Raw genomic sequence first — 19909 nt, 5'->3', positions numbered from 1 at the left:
CAAAATAAGTATTCAGCAACTTGCTTCAGGTAACCCAGTTAGGAGATGAGGAGTCAGAATTTAAACCCAGGATATTGAAAATACCTAAAAAGTTCATTCATTCATGTATTTATTGAGCACCCTTTATTGGCCAGATACTTGAGGCACTTGACATGTATCAGTGAACAAAACAAACAAATATCTTTGCCTTCATTAAGTTTCATATACTAGTAGGAGACAGACAAGAAACAAAGAACATAATAAATTGGTAAAAGACAAGTGCTATAGAAAAATAGGGCCATGTAAAGAGCTGAGAATATAAAATTGTCATCATGATAGGCTTTTGGAGAAATATTACACTGACTAAAGACTTGAAGGAGGTGAGTTAGCCTGCGGATATCAGAAGGGAAAAGCATTCCAGGCAACGCAAATGGGCTGGGCAAAGGCTTTAGGTAGAAGAACTCCTGGTATGTTTCAGAAAGAGCCAAGAGGTCAGTGTGGCTGGAGTGGAGAAAGCAATGGGAAGGGTTGTGGGAAATGGCCCAGCAGTGGGGTGAGTGGACAGATCCTGCATGCCATTGTGAGGACTTTACCTTTTACTCTGATTTCTAAGGAAAGCAAAAGTGAGAGACAAGACCATCCAAAGTAGTCACAAATGAGAAAGCAAAAAAAAAAAAAAAAAAAGAGAAAGCATCTGCTTTTCTGAAATAACTTTAGCTATAAGAGTAGAAATGTGTACTGATTTAATATGGTTTTGAGCAAGAATATGCACTATGTGAACAGTTCATTTTTAAAATCAACAGTAGATCACCTGTCAACAGCTGGGATAGAACACGTCTGACTTTTCCCAAGTCACACAGCTGCTAAGTGGCAGAGTGTAACTTTATGCCCAGGCAGCTGGGCTCTGGAACCTTTGCTTTTTAACCACTATACTACACCGATTCTCTATGTTCTCATTCCTCTTCAAAATACTTCTAGGCCCTATAATATAACACATTTTCTCCATGTGTGCTGTACTTAACTTCTACACATCTCTTATTACAGAATTATATACCACAAAAAAGAAAGAAATGCACTATGACAATTCGAAAATATGAGGGGGAAAAACCCAAAACACCCACTAAAGTGACATGTGGCAGAAAAATTTGCCCCTAAGCCTCCTATCTATATAATTAAACTGAAGTAAAATAAAAACTCTATTGAAATTACTTTTATATTGAAATTACTTTTATATGACCACTGAGTCAGTGGTCACTGTCAGAAAAAAAAAATTCAAATATAAAATTTACAAAGAGATGGATATTGAGAGGAATATACTGCTTTCACATCAAGCTATAACTACATCTTATGTGAATGATGCTCCCATGAGCTGACTTAAAAATCCAATAGCATCAATAGAAACAAAGGAAAAGACTATAAATAAACTGATTTCCTCCTTCTGACACCAACCTCATCTAAAAAGACACTAACAAAACCCTCATAACAAATCCTACCTCATCCAATCCTCCTTGGAAATACTGTTGCTACCAGCTACTGTTCTGAAAAACAGTAGAGAGCTTATCATTTAAGCAACTCCATTGTCATATAGCAAATGATACAACTAAAAGGACTTACTTTAATTAGTTGGTACTCCCTCTTTTCTGCCAAAATAAGGCTTATATTTAGCAACTGCCAGGGAAAGGAAAAGCCAAATGTTGCCTTTTTCTGGAGCTTGGTATATGTTAAGAGAGCAATAAAAGTTGTTCTCCACCTACAAACCAGAGTAACCCCCGAAGACTGAACTTGGCTATCAGGGCATGTCTGGTAACTGAAATAAAACTGCTGCTATGCAACCGCTCTCAGAAGCCTCCATGATGGTAACGAGAGCCGCCGACTTGCCCTCGTCCTTGGGCTGCCTCTGGTCCCTTAAGACGGGGGTGGGGGTGGGGGGGAGTGGAGACAGAAAAGCATGTCATCACCTTTTACACAAAAACACCATGATCTGCAACCCAAACCTGCTGCCATCCAGTGTGAGACTTTTTCTTATCAAAGGCTGCGCCAGGGATTAAGGAAATCCAGATGATTTAAGTAACTTTACGAGCAGTTCCTTAAAATATTACATGCCTCACAATAAGAAAATGCTACCTTGTCTACTAGAAAGGACCCAGGTGAGAATTGTTCTCATCCTGGCTTCTTAAGTTTTCCCCTAATTAGTAGACTCATTTCTGTGTATTTGTGTGTTTTAGCAGTTCATGGAATTATGGATTGCAGTTATGAGAAGGGTGATGTCCTATATAAATGATTCATTTCCTTATCTTTTAATATACTTTAGGAACTTACAGATGTTCTGAAAATGTTCACTAGAATTCAGTTGTGGACAATTAACAAGAAAGAAGGAAAAGGAAGGGTAACTGAAAATGTTAAACTCCACTTTGCAGTCATCATATTTCATTTCCTTAGTTTATCTTCCAGTTTTGGAAGTCCAAATACAAAGGGAAACTCTAGGTAACAAGGATAACAACAAAAGAAATCGTTGCAAAGTGCTCTCTAGTTAACAAGCAGTTTCAGTGTGGGTAACATCCCCCCTAGTGGGGATTTTTGTTTGTTTTTGTTTTTGTTTTGCAAATTAAAGCATCAAAGGGAAAAAGAAAAGGTCCTATAATAAATTATGATTGTTTTACTAGCCCAGAGCTGATGAATCAGAATCTTTGGGTGTCGAGCAGTGATCTGCATTTTTGATAAACATCTCATGATTCCCTTTTATTTAATAAAGTAAAACATTATGAAACTTTAAAACATATAAAAGCACATACATTAATACATTAACCACATATCCATTAATCAGATCGAACTCACATTATCGAACTAATAATAATTGATATATTATTAGATATTAAAGTATAAAAGTAAAATATATGTATTATATATACATGCTATTAAAATTATTATGATATGTATGACATACTGATATATTAAGATTTGTTTGGGAGGGCAAATATCTTTTCTACCCCTAAGAATATTCTTTTTTTTTTTTTAAGATTTTATTTATTCATGAGAGACACAGAGAAAGAGAGAGAGAGAGAGAGAGAGAGAGAGGCAGAGAGAGAGAGAGAGAGAGAGAGGCAGAGGGAGAAGCAGGCTCTGTGCAGGGAGCCCAATGTGGGACTCGATCCCGGGGCTCCAGGACCATGCCCTGGGCCTAAGGCAGGCGCCAAACCACTGAGCCACCCAGGAATCTACCCCCCACTCCCACCCCAGAATATTCTTTGTCTTCAGAGATTCATTTTCATTTGATAGAACATTGTTATATCAGATTTTTTTTGGTTATTACCTTCCTGTTAAATTTTTTCAAACCTTTTACTTTCAACTTTTATATGTTATAAATGTAACTTTTTTTAAAAAACATTGAGTTTATTGAGGTATAATTTATGAAAGGAAAATTCACTATATTTAGGTTTACAGTCTGATGAGTGTTAACAAGTATATATGCTACTGCTGAGATACGGATATCTACCACCCAAACATTCCTTTATGCCACTTTACAGTCAATCCACTCCTCCTACCTCAGCCCCTAGTAACCACTAACCTGCTTTGTCCCTACAGTTTTATCTTTTACATACTGTTATAGAAATAGAATTATGCAGAATGGAGTCTTTTATCACTTAGCACACTGCTTTGGGAATTGATCCATGCTATTGCATGTATCAGTAGTCCATTCCTTTTGATTCCACATATGGATATACCAAAATATGTTTACCCATTTGGCAACTGATGGACATTTGGGTTGTTTCCAGTTTGGATCTTAGGAATAAATCTGCTCAAAAAAAGAAATGTGTGAACAAGTCTTTTACGTGGACATATGGTTTGGGAACCACAGAATTAAAAGCTTCGTTGGAAATTCACAAACAAATAGCATGGAGACATGGCAACTTTTTAAAAGGATAAGATGAGATGAGAGATGGAGTGGTGGAAGGAACTTGAGAAGGAATCCCTGTTTTTTTCCTTTCTATGTAATTTTAGATTTTACAGAAAATTCAGAAAAATAGTGGAGAGTTTTCTCTTGCACAGCTTCCCCTAATGTTAACATTTTACATAACCATAGTAAAATTATGAAAATGAGAAAATTAACATAGGGTAGCATACCAACAAATTACAGATCCAATTCTAATTTCACCAGTTTTCCACCATATTAATTTTCTATTGCCACAATAACAAATTATCACAATAAGGTGGCTCAAACAGTACAAATCTTGTTATCTTACAGTTCTGTGGGTCAAAAGTCCATAGGTCTCACCTGGCTAAAATCAAGGTGTCTGTAGGGCTATATTCCTTTCTAAAGGCCATAGGAGAGAATCTGTTTCGAGCCTCTTCCATCTCCAAAAGCCACCCGCACTTCTTGGTTTATGATTCTCTTCCTCTATCTTCAAGGCTAGCAATGTCACATCTTTCTGAAAGGTTCTGTTTTAAGGCCTTGGGATTAGATTGAACCCACCTAGATAATCGATGGTACTCTTCTCACCTCAAGGTCTTTAGCCTTAATCCCATCTGCAAAAGTCTCTTTTGCCATGTAAAATAGCATAATTACAGATTCTGTGTAAGATGTGGACATCTTGGGGGCCATTATTCTACCTTTCTTCCACACATAGTTTATATAATTATTTTCTTACAAGTGGGCATTTAGATTGTTCCCAATATTTTGCAATTATAAACAGTGCTGCAAAGAATATCTTGTGCATCTGTATTTTCATACTGCTGGAGGTACACCTGCAGGGTACACGGTTAGAAATGAGATTGCTGGGTCAAATGGTAAGCATGTAGGTAGCTGTGCCAAAATCTCCTCTAGAAGGATTGTACTAGTTTGTATTCCCATCAGCAATGTATCAGATTGTTTCCTATGACCTCACCAACAAAATTTGTCATACTGTATAGTTTTTGCTAGTCTAAAACGTGAGATAGTATCAAAATATTGTTCTAATTTGCATTTCTCTGATTATAAGTGGGTTTGAACATTCTATCTGTTTAGGACAATTTTTATAGCATTTGGAAACTACTGTTCAAACTTTTCCCCCAGTTTTTCTATTGGGTTTTGGTCATTTGTCCCTCAAATTTTAATGGTCCTTCATATGTTGTGAATGTTTTCTCTCAGCTGATTGTCTTTAACTTTGTTATGATGTTTTTTTTGCCACATAATTTTTAAAAAAGAGTTATTTTACAGGCTGGAGAGAGAAAGTGTGCACACGTATGTGCGTGCGTGAGTCGGGGAAGCAGCAGAGGAAGGGGGAGAGAGAGAGAATCCCTAGCAGACTCCGCACAAAGTATGAACCTGATGTGGGGCTGATCCCACAACCCCAAACTGAAACTCAGCCGACTGAGTCACCCAGGCACTCCACCACACAATTTTTAAAAATATTTTTTTATTTATTCATGAGAGAGAGAGAGAGAGAGAGAGAGAGAGAGAGAGAGAGAAAATGGCAGAGACACAGGCAGAGGGAGAAGCAGGCTCCATGCAGGGAGTCCAACTTGGGACTCGATCTGGAGTTCCCAGGATCATGCCCCGGGCTGAAGGTGGCGCCAAACCACTGAGCCACCGGGCTGCCCCACCACACAATTTTTAAAAACATTCTTGCCTCTGGCTTGTCAGTAACCATTACGGAAAGTTTTTTCCTACATTAAGGCTATCAATGCTTGCTTGTAGTACTTGTATGGTTTATTTTTTATTTTACATTTAGATCCCTAATCCATTTGGAGTTCACCCTTATGTGAGGTGTGAAATACACATCTCATTTTATCTTTTTTTTCGAAATGGCCACTACTCACTTGTCCCTACACTATTTGTTTCAAATGCCAACTCCTCAGGAAACTATTCCTGATTTCTCTAATAGGAGTTATATAGTCTCTTGCCTGTGATTATCTAAGCTCTTTTGTTTATATTACTGTTTTCCTCTGTCTTGACCAATAATTAGTTCTATTCCTATGCCATATCTCCTACTGAGTCTTAACTCCTATTTTATATACCCTGCTGAGACTTAACTCCTGAAGGCAAACATTACTAAATTCATCTTTGTACTTCTTCAATGCTTAGCATACAGTAGATTACTTAATAATATACTTGCAGAATGATAATGATTAACCTGAATAATTAAGAAAAGTCTAATACATTCAAGAAAGTAGTGAAAATATCTAATACATTCAAGGGGGGAAAACTCCTTAAAATTATTAAAGTTAAGTTAAATCTGTGTTTAAAGGGGAAAAGTTTAGTATCTGGAATATTCACTTCTGTAGACCACCTCAGTTCCTGCTAATGAGATATATGTTGATTTTCTTGTGACTGGCAGAGACTGCTGATCTTAAGTTCACAGAATACGAATATAAGAAAAATGGCTTTAAGGGATAAAATAATGAGAAATGATGGGTCAAAACTAAGAAAGAGAACATTCTCCCGAAGTGAGGTCTATTAGTCTATTGGACAATGTCCCAGAGGTTATCAGGGAAGCCTGAAAAAGCATCAGATAATATAATGTGAGAGACACTTTTTCATTGTCAGGGGAGATGGACTAGATGAATTTAATTGAAGTTTTCCATCTCTCATTTCTAGGACTCTAAGAATAAAAGCATCACAGATGGGAGGGGGGGGCTTTAGAGCCTAGTAATAATTTAAAAAAATAAAATTCTTACTGCCTCTGGTGAAACAAAATGCACCTAAAACTCATTATTATGGAAATGGGGGTAAGCAAAAGATACAAATAAAGCAATATAATTATTCTTTACTAATATCTATCAGGATGACTTTTTAAAAAAATATAGAAAATGGGGAAGTGAAGGAGAAACACATCACGGAAAGGATTTTATTAGGTATACTTCTAAAGGCTATTTCCTAACTGTACTGTTTCTAATGCTGGAAGTATTTTTTTTTTCATCATAAATTTAGGCCCCAAATATTAACATATTGATCCTTAGTATATAGTACCTCCCCCCCTTCCAAATCTCCAAGGATCTTAAAATATCTGTATAGTATTTCATTAGCATAAAAGAGGCATCATAGGCTTTAGAGTAGGTCAAACAATTTGCTCTTGGTCACACATGTGAGACACTAACTGAACATACATTTAAAAAATACAGTTCTTATCACTCCTTTGCCTGTTTTTATGTACAAGTTCCTAAATGCTAATAATATAAAATCTTTGTACTGATACTCTGGCAAAATTCAAAGGCAGGTAACACAGGCTGTAGATAATATGGTTGGAAGAGTGCAGAGCCTTTTCCAACTGTGGGCACCTGATTTTAATGGAGAAGAGCTCTTGAGTGACAACGGTCTCACTGACTGCATAAGATATGGGGCCCAGTTAGCGTAAGGACAGAGCATCAGGTTTTGACCTTCACTTCTGCTAGAGCGATTATCTTTTTCTCATTTAACTTTCAAAAAGCTGAGAGCAGACAACATTCCTATACATCCAATTACTCCTTGAGTAAGAAGCCAACTAAGATAGTCCCCATGAATTACTCTATCATTAATCTCACAGGACTTCCATAGAAAATCATTTCCTTCTACTCACTACATTCCTCCTTTAATTCTATTTTACTTAAGAGATTAATGCAGACCCTTAAAAAAAAACATTTCACAACACTGATTAATTTTAAACCATCAACTAAGATGGAGATGTTCTGGCTTAAGAGGTTAATATCTTTGCAATGGGCATACTCTGGGTAATCATGAGTGAATTTTCATAAACAGGTCAGGAAAAAGAAAAGGTCAAACCTGGAATTTTAAGATTAGTAAGATACAATCCTGATCTTCTAGAACAGTGGTTTCTAAATTGTTTTGACTATGTATCAAATGAGTAAAATATTGTTAGTATACATTCCTAAAATTATTTACTTATAAAATACAAGAATTGTTCTAATGTAGGATTATAAAACATTTGATAACATAAAAATTTAAAGAGTAAAATTTTAAAAATGAAGTATTTTCTTTCTGCAACTCATATGGATCATATTTAGTACCCTCTGAGATACACACATCCTATTCTGGAGACCGCCACCTAGAATATTACATACCAGGGAAGGCAACCATGCAAATGATGACCCTACAGTGAGTACTATAACCAATAAATGCACACCTCTATGGAAAGATAGAGAAGGTCAAGGCTAATGTTGCCTAGAAGAGGTAGTGAGACACTGGAGCTGAATTTTAAAGGATGAAAATACTTTTAGGAAGCATAGAAGGTGGCCTTTTTAGGCAGAAATGTGCAAAGATACCTGAGAAAACTTGTTTGGGGAACTCTTAAGTTTGGTAAATATGGAGCACTAAGGTGGAGCACCCTCTAAGTTTGGAGGCTGAGAGATCTGGGGGTGGGAATGGGGATATTGGCTATTATGAAATGGAACTGGAAGGGCAGCCAAAAATTTGACAATGAAAGGTTCTCTGAGCCAAGTGAACTTTGGTTTTTATCATCCTATAAAACATGAGTCAAACTCAAAAGATTTCAGCAGGTGACTGATGCTTTTTGATGGAAAAGCTAGCTCTGTCTGGAAACATTTAAGTGAGAAGAAGAAAGAAGGGAGAGAAAGAGGAGAGTGCAAAGAACTCACTGTGCAAGCCACATAAAATGTATATAATTTGGTCATGTCCATGGGCACAAGACCATAGAGAACTACTACATAACCCTGAGCAAGGGAGAGTCAAGTAATGATCAGGGTTAAAGCAACAGTGCAAAGGCTAACGTGGGGACAGAGGTGCTGGAGGCTAGGAGATGAATTAAAGTCTCCACTGTACTAGATGGAACTGCCTACATATTTTGAGGGGCTCAGTGCAAAATACAAGGGCCCTTGTTCTAAAGGCAGGAACTCAGGGCCGTTAAAGTACTAAAATCGGGCAGCCCCGGTGGCTCAGTGGTTTAGCACCACCTTCAGCCGAGGGCCTGGTCCTGGGGACCTGAGATCCAGTCCCACGTCAGGCTCCCTGAATGGGGCTTGCTTCTCCCTCTGCCTGTGTCTCTGCCTCTCTCTCTCTCTGTGTCTATCATGAATAAATAAATAAAATAAAATTAAAAAGTACTAAAATTGCAAACTTCCTTTTCTTGGGCTGTCTCTCTCCATCTGCTCTGGTGTTTTTCTTTCTTTCTTTTTTTTTTTAAGATTTTATTTATTTATTCATGAGAACACACACACACACAGAGAGAGAGAGAGAGAGAGAGAGAGGCAGAGACACAGGCAGAGGGAGGAGCAGGCTCCACACAGGGAACCCGAAGGGGCACTTGATGCTGGGTCTCCAGGATCACACTCCGGGCCGAAGGCAGCGCTAAACCACTGAGCCACCTGGGCTGCCCTGCTCTGGTGTTTTTCATTTGCAATTTAGTGTCATGCTCCCTCAGGCACCAGGGCAAGTGCAGACCTTCACAGATGCCCAGGGCCCCTGCCCACAACTCAGTATATGGGTGGCCCCACTGGTTGCTAGGTTGCCCTTCTTCAGCCAGTAAACCCATGTGCCAGGCCCAGGCCCAGGGTAGGGAAGTTGAGCCAGGCTTCTTTCCTTCCCACGGCTGACTCTGCAACTCACTAGGTATCTGGCTTAGGGATGGGAAAGAGGCTTGCCCCAACTGAGTGGTGGCCTTTGGCTAACTGCCAGACACCAGTTAAGCTGACAAGCAGGAGCAAGGATAGCTCTGCCAAGTACTGCCTCGAGATGTCACAGGGTGTGCAGGCTAACCTCTATCTTTTTTTATGCTTGTACAAAGGCCTGTGCCAGGGTCAGAGAGTGACAGCTAGGGGCTGGGTGAGGCAGATGGGAGAGGCTGGTTGGGATTCTGGGGGTGGGGAAGTGGCAGTATGGAGTCCATCCCGGGGAGGCAACAGGAGGCTGAGCCAGGCCTTGGCTCTGAGTCCCAGCACACACTCCACTGTCCCACTGGACCTCACTCACAGAAGACAAATCCAAAGGTGGGTCGATAAGAATCTTAGGATGAAAACCACAGAATGTTAAATTCCATCCATAGGGTCCTTCTGAATGCAGGGCCTGTGCACTGGACTGGTCTCATGCTCATGAAGCAGGTCCTGGTAAGTGGTTCAGGGGAAGAAAACAAGCACTGGCCATTGAGGTAAATAGTAGCGGGGCTGGCGAGCAGTGGAATGGATGAATTTGAAGAGAGGAGAAGAGACAATCTGGTAACTGAATTTGGGAGGAAAGAAAATACTACTGTTCTGGGAACTGAAGAAATCTGTAGTACTACACAGAAATTCAGGGGGGAAATGGTTTGGGGGAAAGACATAAGTGAACACAGTTTGGGGCAAGCTGGATTTACATTACGATCAGACAGCAGAACTAAGTGTTAGTAGAACACAGAAGACTGTTTAGAAGAAGATTCTCCAACAAAACATCGCTTTCTCTTTTCTGCTTTGTTGATCATGAATTTCATTGCTATATAAAATGTCATGGAAAAGGTCCTTCTAGTATGAAGATCTCAGCATTAATCCATTAAATAAGGCCACATCTAAAACATCATGTAAGAATATGGAGGCAAAGGTGGACTATATACAAAATGAAAAAAGTCAGTTTATTTAATAGACAACTCAATTTATGGAAGATTATATATAAAGTGTACTATATAAGGTATGAATAACTCTTAAGATGTAAAAATGTTCAAAAATTAAAAATTATTCACATATGCTATAATTTTTTTTCTTTTAAAACTAAATGTCATGCTTCCTATTTCTATATTCTTGAGTAAAAATGTATGAAGCTATATAAGCTTCCTTATAGCAGGCAAAATTATGGTAGTTTGCATAAAAATGCAAATATGCAAAGTATCACTAATGAGTGTCTAAAAAAAAACTTATAGAAAATAAGTAGCCAATATACAACGAAATGCATTTTGTTGTCTTTTTTCCTCCCCAAAATATATTTCATTTAATCCAATATAACAAAAATATTATCATTTTAACTTGTAATCAGTATTAAGAAGCATTCAGATACTGTCTATGCTTTTTTCCTAAATTTTCTAAACAGCTTTATTGAAATATAATTCATGCATCACCAAACTCACTTTTTTTTTTCAAACTCACTTTTTTAAAGTGTACATGTTAGTGGTTGTTGTCTATTCAAAACGTTGTATAACAGTCACCACAGTCTAATTCCAGAATATTTTCATCACCCCCCAAAGGTATCCCATACAAATTAGCAGTCACATTCTCTCCTCAACCCTTGGCAACCATTAATGTAGTTTCTCTCTCTGTGGATTTGCCTATTCTGGACATTTCATAATAACAGAATCATACAATATATGGCCTGTTGTTTCTGGTTTCATTCACTTAGCATATTGTTTCTAAGGGTCTACCATGTTGTAGCATGTCAGTTCTTCACTCCTTTTTATGGGTGAACAATAGAGACACCACATTTTGTATATCCATCCTTCTTTAGTTGATAGACTTTGGGTTGTGTCCACTTTTTGGCTGTTACAGATAATGCTCCCATGAACATTCACGCACAAGATTTTGTATAAACGTGTGTTTTCAATTTTCTCGTATATATACTTAGAAGTAGAATTATTAGGTCATATGGTAAGTCTATGTTTAACTTTGAGGAACTGTCAAACTGTTTACAAAGCGACCGTGCCATTTTAAATTCCCTTCAGCAATATAGGAGGGTTCTAATTTTTCCACATCCTTGTCAACACTTACTGTGTTCTCTCTTTGATCATAGTCATTCTAGTATGTATGAAGTGGTATCTCACTGTGGTTTTGATCTGCATTTCCCTAATGACAAATGATGCTGAGCATCTTTTCATGTGTGTATTGGCCATTTGTTTATCTTCTTTGAAGATGTATCTATTCAAATCCTTTTGGAGCCTTTCTTTTAATAGCTACAACAGTCTGACAAAAAATTTTGTAGTGATATTATAATCAAAATAATAACCTAGGAATGAAGTTCTTTTAACATGAAATTAGTAGGTGCTTAATATGAAACAAACATTTAAAAATCCTGTGGAATGGTCCTGGCCTTGGTTATAGAATTAATGGGCCTGATAATAAGAAGGCATTCAAAGTGTTATTATTTACCAGCAATGCTCGTAACCTGCTGAGTATAGGTATAGCTGAGATGTACAAAAATACCTTCCTGTTCAGCTAACACTAGCAAAATTGAGAAGTTGGCAAAGTTTCATTTCCATATCTCTAGCTTCTTAACTTCTGTGAAAGAGGAAAGCATCTGATATCATGCTTAGAGGTGTGCTTAGAGCTGTGCGTAGAGGTTAGTTACATTTCCTTTAGTGGGCTTTAGCCCTTCAAAACATTTATTTCTAATTGTAAAATGAAAAGTGTTAAGCCTCCACTCCCCATTAAAGCAGAAGAAAAATATCTTTGCTTTGAGGAAGAGGGGCTTATAGTATACTATCCATAAGAATGAGCTATGTGAGTTCCTCTCATTCTCTCTCTGAAATAGCCCTCTTCTCCTGGGCAAGATACCACTGGCATCTTCACTAGTCAGCACTACTGCAAACCTATTTTATGAATAACCATAAATCGAGGAGAGTTTCCCTCATTCTTTTATTCTTTCAAGTTGAGAACCTGGGCAATATTCCCTGCCATGCCTGTTCTCTTTTCTTCCAGGTATTTGCTATCTCCTTTCCACCTCTCTTAAGGGTTTGTATCTAACCTTATTCCTTTTTTCTCTGCTTCAAATTTTATATTTTCTAGGATATTTATTATTAAAAAACTTAAAAATTACACCTCTTCTGATTACAAAATGATTTAAAGGTATAGTTAATACTTAACATCTTCAGACTATAATTTTCCTTTTCTGACATTCTTATGTTTATTATATTATTTTTACTCTGGTAGTACTATTTTGATAGACATATAATATGAATATAATTCATATATATTCATACATACATGAATATAAATACACTCTCTATTAAAAAGAAGTACCACTTCAGGGTGATCCTACTTTGGACTTTAACTCTACACAGATGGTCAGTAAAGAGAAGAAAAGTTGGATATAGAATCGTTAAGTAGCAGAGGATAGAACTTAAAGTGTCCAGGGATGCAAATGCAATGAGGAATACAAAAATTAAAATGGTATTGCACCTTGGATGCTATAAATTCAAATTGATTATTTCACGCCTAAAACTAGATTCTTAGGCTCATCAAAGGTCACTATGCCACAATAAAGTATTTTGTAAATGTAGACTTGTCATCTGAACTGACGGTGTCAAACACTTGGAAGGACAACTAATATACAATGCAGCATTTGTGAGCTATGACAGGCCACAGAAAAAATATCACTTATTAGTTTCTTATGCCAGACTTGAAGGTACAAAAGAAAGCAGTGATGTCTGCAGGGAAGACATGGGACTAAAATGGGTTCCAAATATACTGACAAATCATTTGGATAAATAGCTCTCAATCCTGGGTACGTATTAGAATCACCTGGGAAGGTTTTTTAAAAATACAGAATACTGGGTTCTAGTCTAGAGATTTTGATTTAACTGGTTTGAGGTAGAGCCCAGGCATTAGTCTTGTATGTGTGTTTGTTTTGGGGGACGTTCCTTAGGTAATATTTAGGTATAGCCAGAGTTGAAAACCACTGGTTTTGACAATAATCATATTTGATTATTGGTATTATTGGTAAATATTTGATCTTTACCAAGTGGTCATGAAGCTTTGTCTCTTTGTTTAAGTTGGAAAAACAAAAATCTTATTGAGGATCTTATTGCTCTCATTGAGGATTCTATTCAAAACAGAGACCAATACCCAACTGAGCCTCACATCTCAATACTTAAGAAAGGGTGTAATATTTCTTTTTACATAAAAATTTAACTTAGTCTATATTTATTCTTCCAAAGCTTTACCTCTTCTAAAAACTATGCAAAATTTTCATCTTTTGACAGTCTTTTCTATCTACTATATATCTTATTGGCAATGCTCAGGTGTCACTGTGACAGGAACAAGAAGGGTTACAAAGGAATAGTCAGCTACTGCCTTAGTTCAACTATGCTTTCTGGTTGTCTTGGCATATATTTTAGTGCCTGAATTCTTTCAGAGCCAAGCTCAAAGCTAATACAAACGAAGCAGCTGCGACTGCATTGTGTTACATTTACATGGAAGGCCAACTCAGACCATTGTGTTATGGAAATGAGAACACTAAGCCAAGCACCTGGCCCGGAACACAAGCAGCTTTCTTTTAGCCAAAGCCAAATTAATGGCATCGTCTAAGGAGAAGTGATATAAAAATCATAAATATCAATAGTCACTTTATAAATAGAACATTAAAGAAAGAAGCATGTTTCAAAAACTCAGGCAATGTGAACGAAATATATACAAGGCATGATCATTTTCCCTTTCTGAATTAAATTTAAGTACCTGGATAATTTTCATTAGTTTACTCATTCCTTCCTAATCACCCCCATAATATCATTTGAATCTAGTTTTAACAATGTATAAGACATATAATGGATGTTTTAATTAGAGGAAAACACAAATATGACAAATGTAAAAAGTCTAGCAAGATACTAAAAAAAAAAAAAAGAAAGAAAAATAGCATCTTTAAAAAGAGGCTAAAACTATTCAAATAACTAAAATGGTTCTTGAAGAAGCTAATAGTCAAAACTCAAATCTGCAAAAACATTGTGAGCTTATACATTTGTATGGCACCTAAAAGACTCAAAGAAATATCCACAGAAACAAATCATTAAATAAAAAATTCTATCTAGTTTCACTTCACAATGTAAGTAGCGACAGCATATATATATATACTATATACATAAAATACCATAGCCCCGAATTCCAAATACATATTAAAATCTCTAGGTTGAAGAAAAAATGTAACTTTTCTGCACAGGTACACTCATTTACTCCAAATGATTGCCTAGTGATTATTAAATGGTTTAGTAATCCACTAGAGTGAGATACCATCAGTAATACCAAGAGAGTAAATGCGAGATACTCACTTCATCCTGGTCATTCAATAATTCATGCATATCTTATCCATTTAACAATTATTTGTTGAGTGCTTACCGTGTGCAAAGTACTGTGTTAGGCACTGAAGTAGCTACAAAGACAAGATACTTACATAATGTCTAATGAGGGACACAACCCACAAAGAGTTGCAACTGGAATTAAGGTAAAGAAATATGGAATCAATACAAGAAACAGAAAAACTACCCTGCAGATCTCTCTGCTTTTCCTTACAGCTATGAATAGACAAAAGTATAAATATACTGAGACATCCCTAAAAACCAGGACCTTCTTGCCTTACCTATATGTTGGGCCATGTAAGTTCCCTCTTATGTTTATCTTTATTTTTAAATGTATTGACTCTGCTGTTTACCACTGATGTAAAGGTGGCTTAGACTAAGAAATATATGTGAATATACTGTTGTACTGGTTATCCACTTGAAGTTTTTAAAAATATACATTTTGGGAGTTGAGAAAGATATACAAAGGTTTTGGGCTTCCCTGATTTGGGTTCACTGCTATAGTTACTCCTTGGCTCCTTCCTGCCATATCCAGCAGCAGCCAGCGGGATACAAGTGACTCTTACATGCCTGCTTCTCCTGGATCTCCCTCAAGCTAACCACTACTCTAGAACTAGTGGGTGGGTGCTGGGATGGCCCTCTATTGAATGGCAGGCAGTCCTTGACCTATAGCCCTGAGTTGCAATATTGATAGCAAGAGGAAAAAGTCACTTAGGGAAAAGCCAAGTTAACTTACCAATACCAGTATTTATACAAATGGAGGTGAGAAGAAGGCCCTTTTGGAGAATCCATGAGACTAGCTTTTTTTTGGTTTAGTTTTTGAGCCAAGATAAATATTTCAAAAAACAAACCTCTAACACTTGCCAAATTTAGTTAAGCTAGGCAAACAAACATTCACAGTCTTGCCCCAACCTACCTCCCCATCCTTCTCTCTTGCTATTTTTGCCTACATGCTTTTTGGCTCGTGCCTCACTGAACCCTTTCTACATTCCCTGGACGCCTCAGTCACTTCGTGAAGTGTGTCTTTCTAAAATGCTATTGCCTCAGCCTGGAATACTCTTCTGCCTGTCAATTATTTTCATTCAGCCTTTGAAACAGCTCAAATACTGGCTCCCCGGCAAAGCCTTAGCTTATACAATGCATTGTTAAAAACCAGTGTCACCACGCTTATCTACCTCCTTGTGAATCTGGTTGTTTTTCTGTCTCTTGCTACTAGACTAGAAATGCTCTGGGAATGGAAAATTCTGTTGTGTTCATTTCTGTTTCCCCAGAACCTGGTGCCAAGAAAGTTCAATAATTGGTGAATCACTAATACTTGGCCCAAAGTAAGCATTCAGTAAGTGTGTTATTGTCAATAATTTCAGTCGAGGCTTGCTAAAAACTTCTTTATCTGCTCTTTAGTATTTGCCCGAAAATGGAGCTGGGAAGAACAAGCCCTTTGGAGAGTCTACTTGATAAGTAGTGAACTTGTGGTTCACCACAGTAAAGACCCCTGAATCCTAGAACCACAAGAACTTGTCCTTAAAAGTCACTTCTGCTCCTTCATAAAGTTAACATGGATCATTTCTATGGAAACAATCATGTTAATAACATAAAACACTAGATAATTAACTTAGTTAAGTATCTCAAAGTTTGGTTCCTTTTTGTTCTGCTTTTCCATATTCAGAGACTCTGTTGTGATATCAACCACAAAAATATTTTGTGTTGATCTGAAAACTAGACATAATTCTTATTGGCATTACATTTAAGTAAATCACATTAGCTATCGGTATTCTATGGAAATTTAAAACATACTGTGTACTTTCACAGATATATGAGGTACTGCAGTTCATCTAGCCAGCATATTTTGGTTTCTTGTAAAAGAATATAAATTATTTATACAGCATTATCATGGAATAAGGTATTCACAAACCAGATTTTTCTGGATAACAAGTTTTATAAGCATCACATATTTTCAAGATTTAAAATATTCTCAATGGATATATATCATACAATATTACACAGTTACACTTTAAAGAGAAGCTCAGCACAATATAATTCCACTTCTTAGTGATTCAGGATCATTATTATCAATGTCAATTACTGTATACCATCCATCCTGTAATACAACAGTATTCTTAAGGACTACTGATAAATATTGGGCTATTTGCCTTTATCCTGAGTGATTTGGATTGTTTTTATGACTCCTTTCTTGACTCACTGTCATCTTTTGAAAAATTACAACCAGTGTGTTCTGATAGTTATTTTTCAAATAACTGTGTAGATAAGGACTGGTTAAACTCTCCTACACAGCTAGGTGCATGGGCTTTGTAACTGTAGGCTGCCAGTCAGTGGCCCCTTTTTCCTTCAATATTTCTAAATCCATGAGGTGGCTGAGATTGTCAGAAAAATGACAACTAAGTACATGGTTTGTAAGCAGTGCTAGTGGTCATGTATATGCATCATTGGTTTATTACTTTTACTCAAGAATAACTAGTTCTATTAGGAAGGTAAACCTTAAATCAGCTATCAACTGTTTAAATATAAATGAAAATTGTTGTTCCTAATTAATTTAAATTTTAAAATTCCAGCCATGAACTTTAGATTCAATATAAGTACCTGAATGTTTTATATTATAGAGGTATCTCTTTCTTCAGTTATTGACTTTAAAAAATATGTATAAATTTATTCTAGCATGATGGTATCAATATTTCAAATTCTAACTCAATTCTTTTCACCAAACACTGTATATGTATGGTCAGTTTTACTTTATTTGATTTGTTTCATCAGGAAAACAAGAAGGGGAGGAAGGAGGAAAAACAATGCCTTTTTTCATTCATTAAAAAACAAACAAACAACAAACAACCCAACATTTAAGTGAGAAGCCATGTCTATGGAACAAAGAATTCAGGAAAAGGGATGAAGTCTGATATTTTATAATTCCTGTCACAATTTGGTTAGAATATTAATACAATCTTGCTTCTGATCTTTAAAAATGAGAGAATTGGTAACATTTGAAAGGTGTCATAGTAACAGATAGATATCCATGAACTCTATAGATCACTGAAATACAATAAGGGGAAATATCTTGTTCTCAGGGTTAATAAACATAAACATAGAACATTCACTTTGGTTAATTTACAAATGAATGCCAACTTATATATCTCAAAATATCAGTTCAACTTAAAAAAGTCATCCAAACTTAAAAAAATGTATTGGGATACATAAATAAAGAATACAACATATTAACTTACTGAATTAAAAGAAAATAATCTTTTTTTTTCTCCAATAGAAAAGTCTACTTCTACTCATATTGATTTCCTCTGTACCTACAATAATGACCAACCTCATGGCAGTAATTCTTTTCAAGTTTAAAAACAATACATTTTAATAAAATGATACACTTAGTCTCTTTCTTAAGTCAATAAACATAGAAAATGGATGAATCAAAATCTGGGTTACTCAGACTTATATCAAAAAGGTCCAAACTAGGAGTGCAACTGGTGATTAGCTGACCTGATCACTTAGAGCCTCCTGATTTCAGCATTTAAGATTTAATACTGATTCTTAGTACTGCCTCATCAGTTTAAGGAATATTTTAAACTGGGCTATTTCATCCAGGGCATTTCTTAAGCACTTAGATGGTCATCTAAAAGATGTCTTAAGCAAAGCACAGGCCAGGTCTCAGGATTAGAACTCACAATTGTCTCTGATAATCTGCCATGCAACTTTATAAGTCCCACCATTTACTGTTTATATGAGTCCCATCATTCACTGATTATACTCTAGCCCAAGAAAAATAACACAAAATCCCAAAAAACTCCTCCCACTTGTTAAGAAAAAAAAAAATCTAACAGCATCTTATGGAACGGTGACAGGTTTTCTTTCGTAACTTGATAAAAGGGCATCCTGCAAAGATTTGCACTCTATAGTTCAGAAGACTTTGAATTTAACATATTTTTTTATACATTTTAGAAATCTCCCATAAGTAAAAATAATTATTCCCTAAAATCTAATAAACCTGCTACTGAAAGTAGTGGAGGTTAACCACAGTTAATCTATGTAAGTTGATAACTCTGTCCTTTTAACTTCAGTATTATAAAGAAATTCTTGAGCAAAATGTTTTGATTCCTTAGTAACTGTCTCTAACCCCAAGAAGAAAGGAGAGAAAAATAAAATATCTTTCGGAGAAGAGGAGTACTTACTGGTACTTTGAAGGGTGAGGTATTTACAGTGTCCATGGAGTTGGGTTTCTCTGATGTACTGGTCCCTGAGATACTCCGTCTGCGTGGGGACCTTTCTGCCGGCACCTCTGCAAAAGAAGAAAAAAAAATGTCATAAAGACACCAAAATTTAGGATCTTTGACTAAACCGTAAATTAGTGGGATTTCCACCCCCCCCACCACCACAAAAATAATCAGTTCGCTTTAAAGGTACATCACGTTCTATCTCCACATGATCAAGGGACGAGGGAGACCCGGTCATACATAAGAAATCTGCTTTGGCATGACAGATTATAATTCTATCTGGGCACATAGAGAAAGTAAATTTTTCTGGGCTATACTTAATATCTATAAATTCACTTACTATCTGCATCTCTCAGTGTATGGACCTACTTCTCTGTTTGTCAGCAATATAGAAGTTAATAGAATCCAAAGAAATTTTTGATAGTCTTGTGAACAGCGTATAGTCTAGTGTTGCACATGATTTGCTGGTGTCTGCACGAAGGTCAAAGTTCAGTTCCGTGCAGATAAGATGATTCACCAGACTGCAACCAAAGGGCCACGAGACAACCGAAAGCGGCTAGGATAAAATAACATATATGCCTATGCAGATATAAAAATAGATCAGCTTCTCCTTGTGCTGGCAAGATGACCTTACTAAGATCTTTCTCTGGAATCCTAAACCTGTTCAAACTGACCTAACAAGCTTCGGATTCTGCAGATGAGGTGGTATTTTCTAATTTAGTTACTATACACTACATTAAGGTTACATTTAGACAA

The 19909-nt window shown here is 36.6% G+C and overlaps 1 protein-coding gene across 22 annotated transcripts in view; it reads right to left on the bottom strand.

Moving 5' to 3' along the window:
- RASAL2 (RAS protein activator like 2) overlaps positions 1-19909 on the bottom strand; it is a 339256-nt gene that overhangs the window by 62792 nt on the left and 256555 nt on the right. For all 22 annotated transcript variants that reach the window (XR_011996350.1, XR_003235319.2, XR_003235318.2 and 19 more), the window contains one exon: positions 19112-19218. Coding sequence is in view for 15 of the 22 variants with exons in the window: in XM_026001231.2 (XP_025857016.1) it covers positions 19112-19218 (107 nt within the window). In the remaining 7 variants the exon portion in view is untranslated. The remainder of the gene's footprint in view (positions 1-19111; positions 19219-19909) is intronic.

Source organism: Vulpes vulpes, chromosome 13 (genome assembly GCF_048418805.1).
Source record: "Vulpes vulpes isolate BD-2025 chromosome 13, VulVul3, whole genome shotgun sequence".
NCBI classification, from domain to species: domain Eukaryota; kingdom Metazoa; phylum Chordata; class Mammalia; order Carnivora; family Canidae; genus Vulpes; species Vulpes vulpes.
This window is presented reverse-complemented; position numbering and strand designations above follow the sequence as displayed.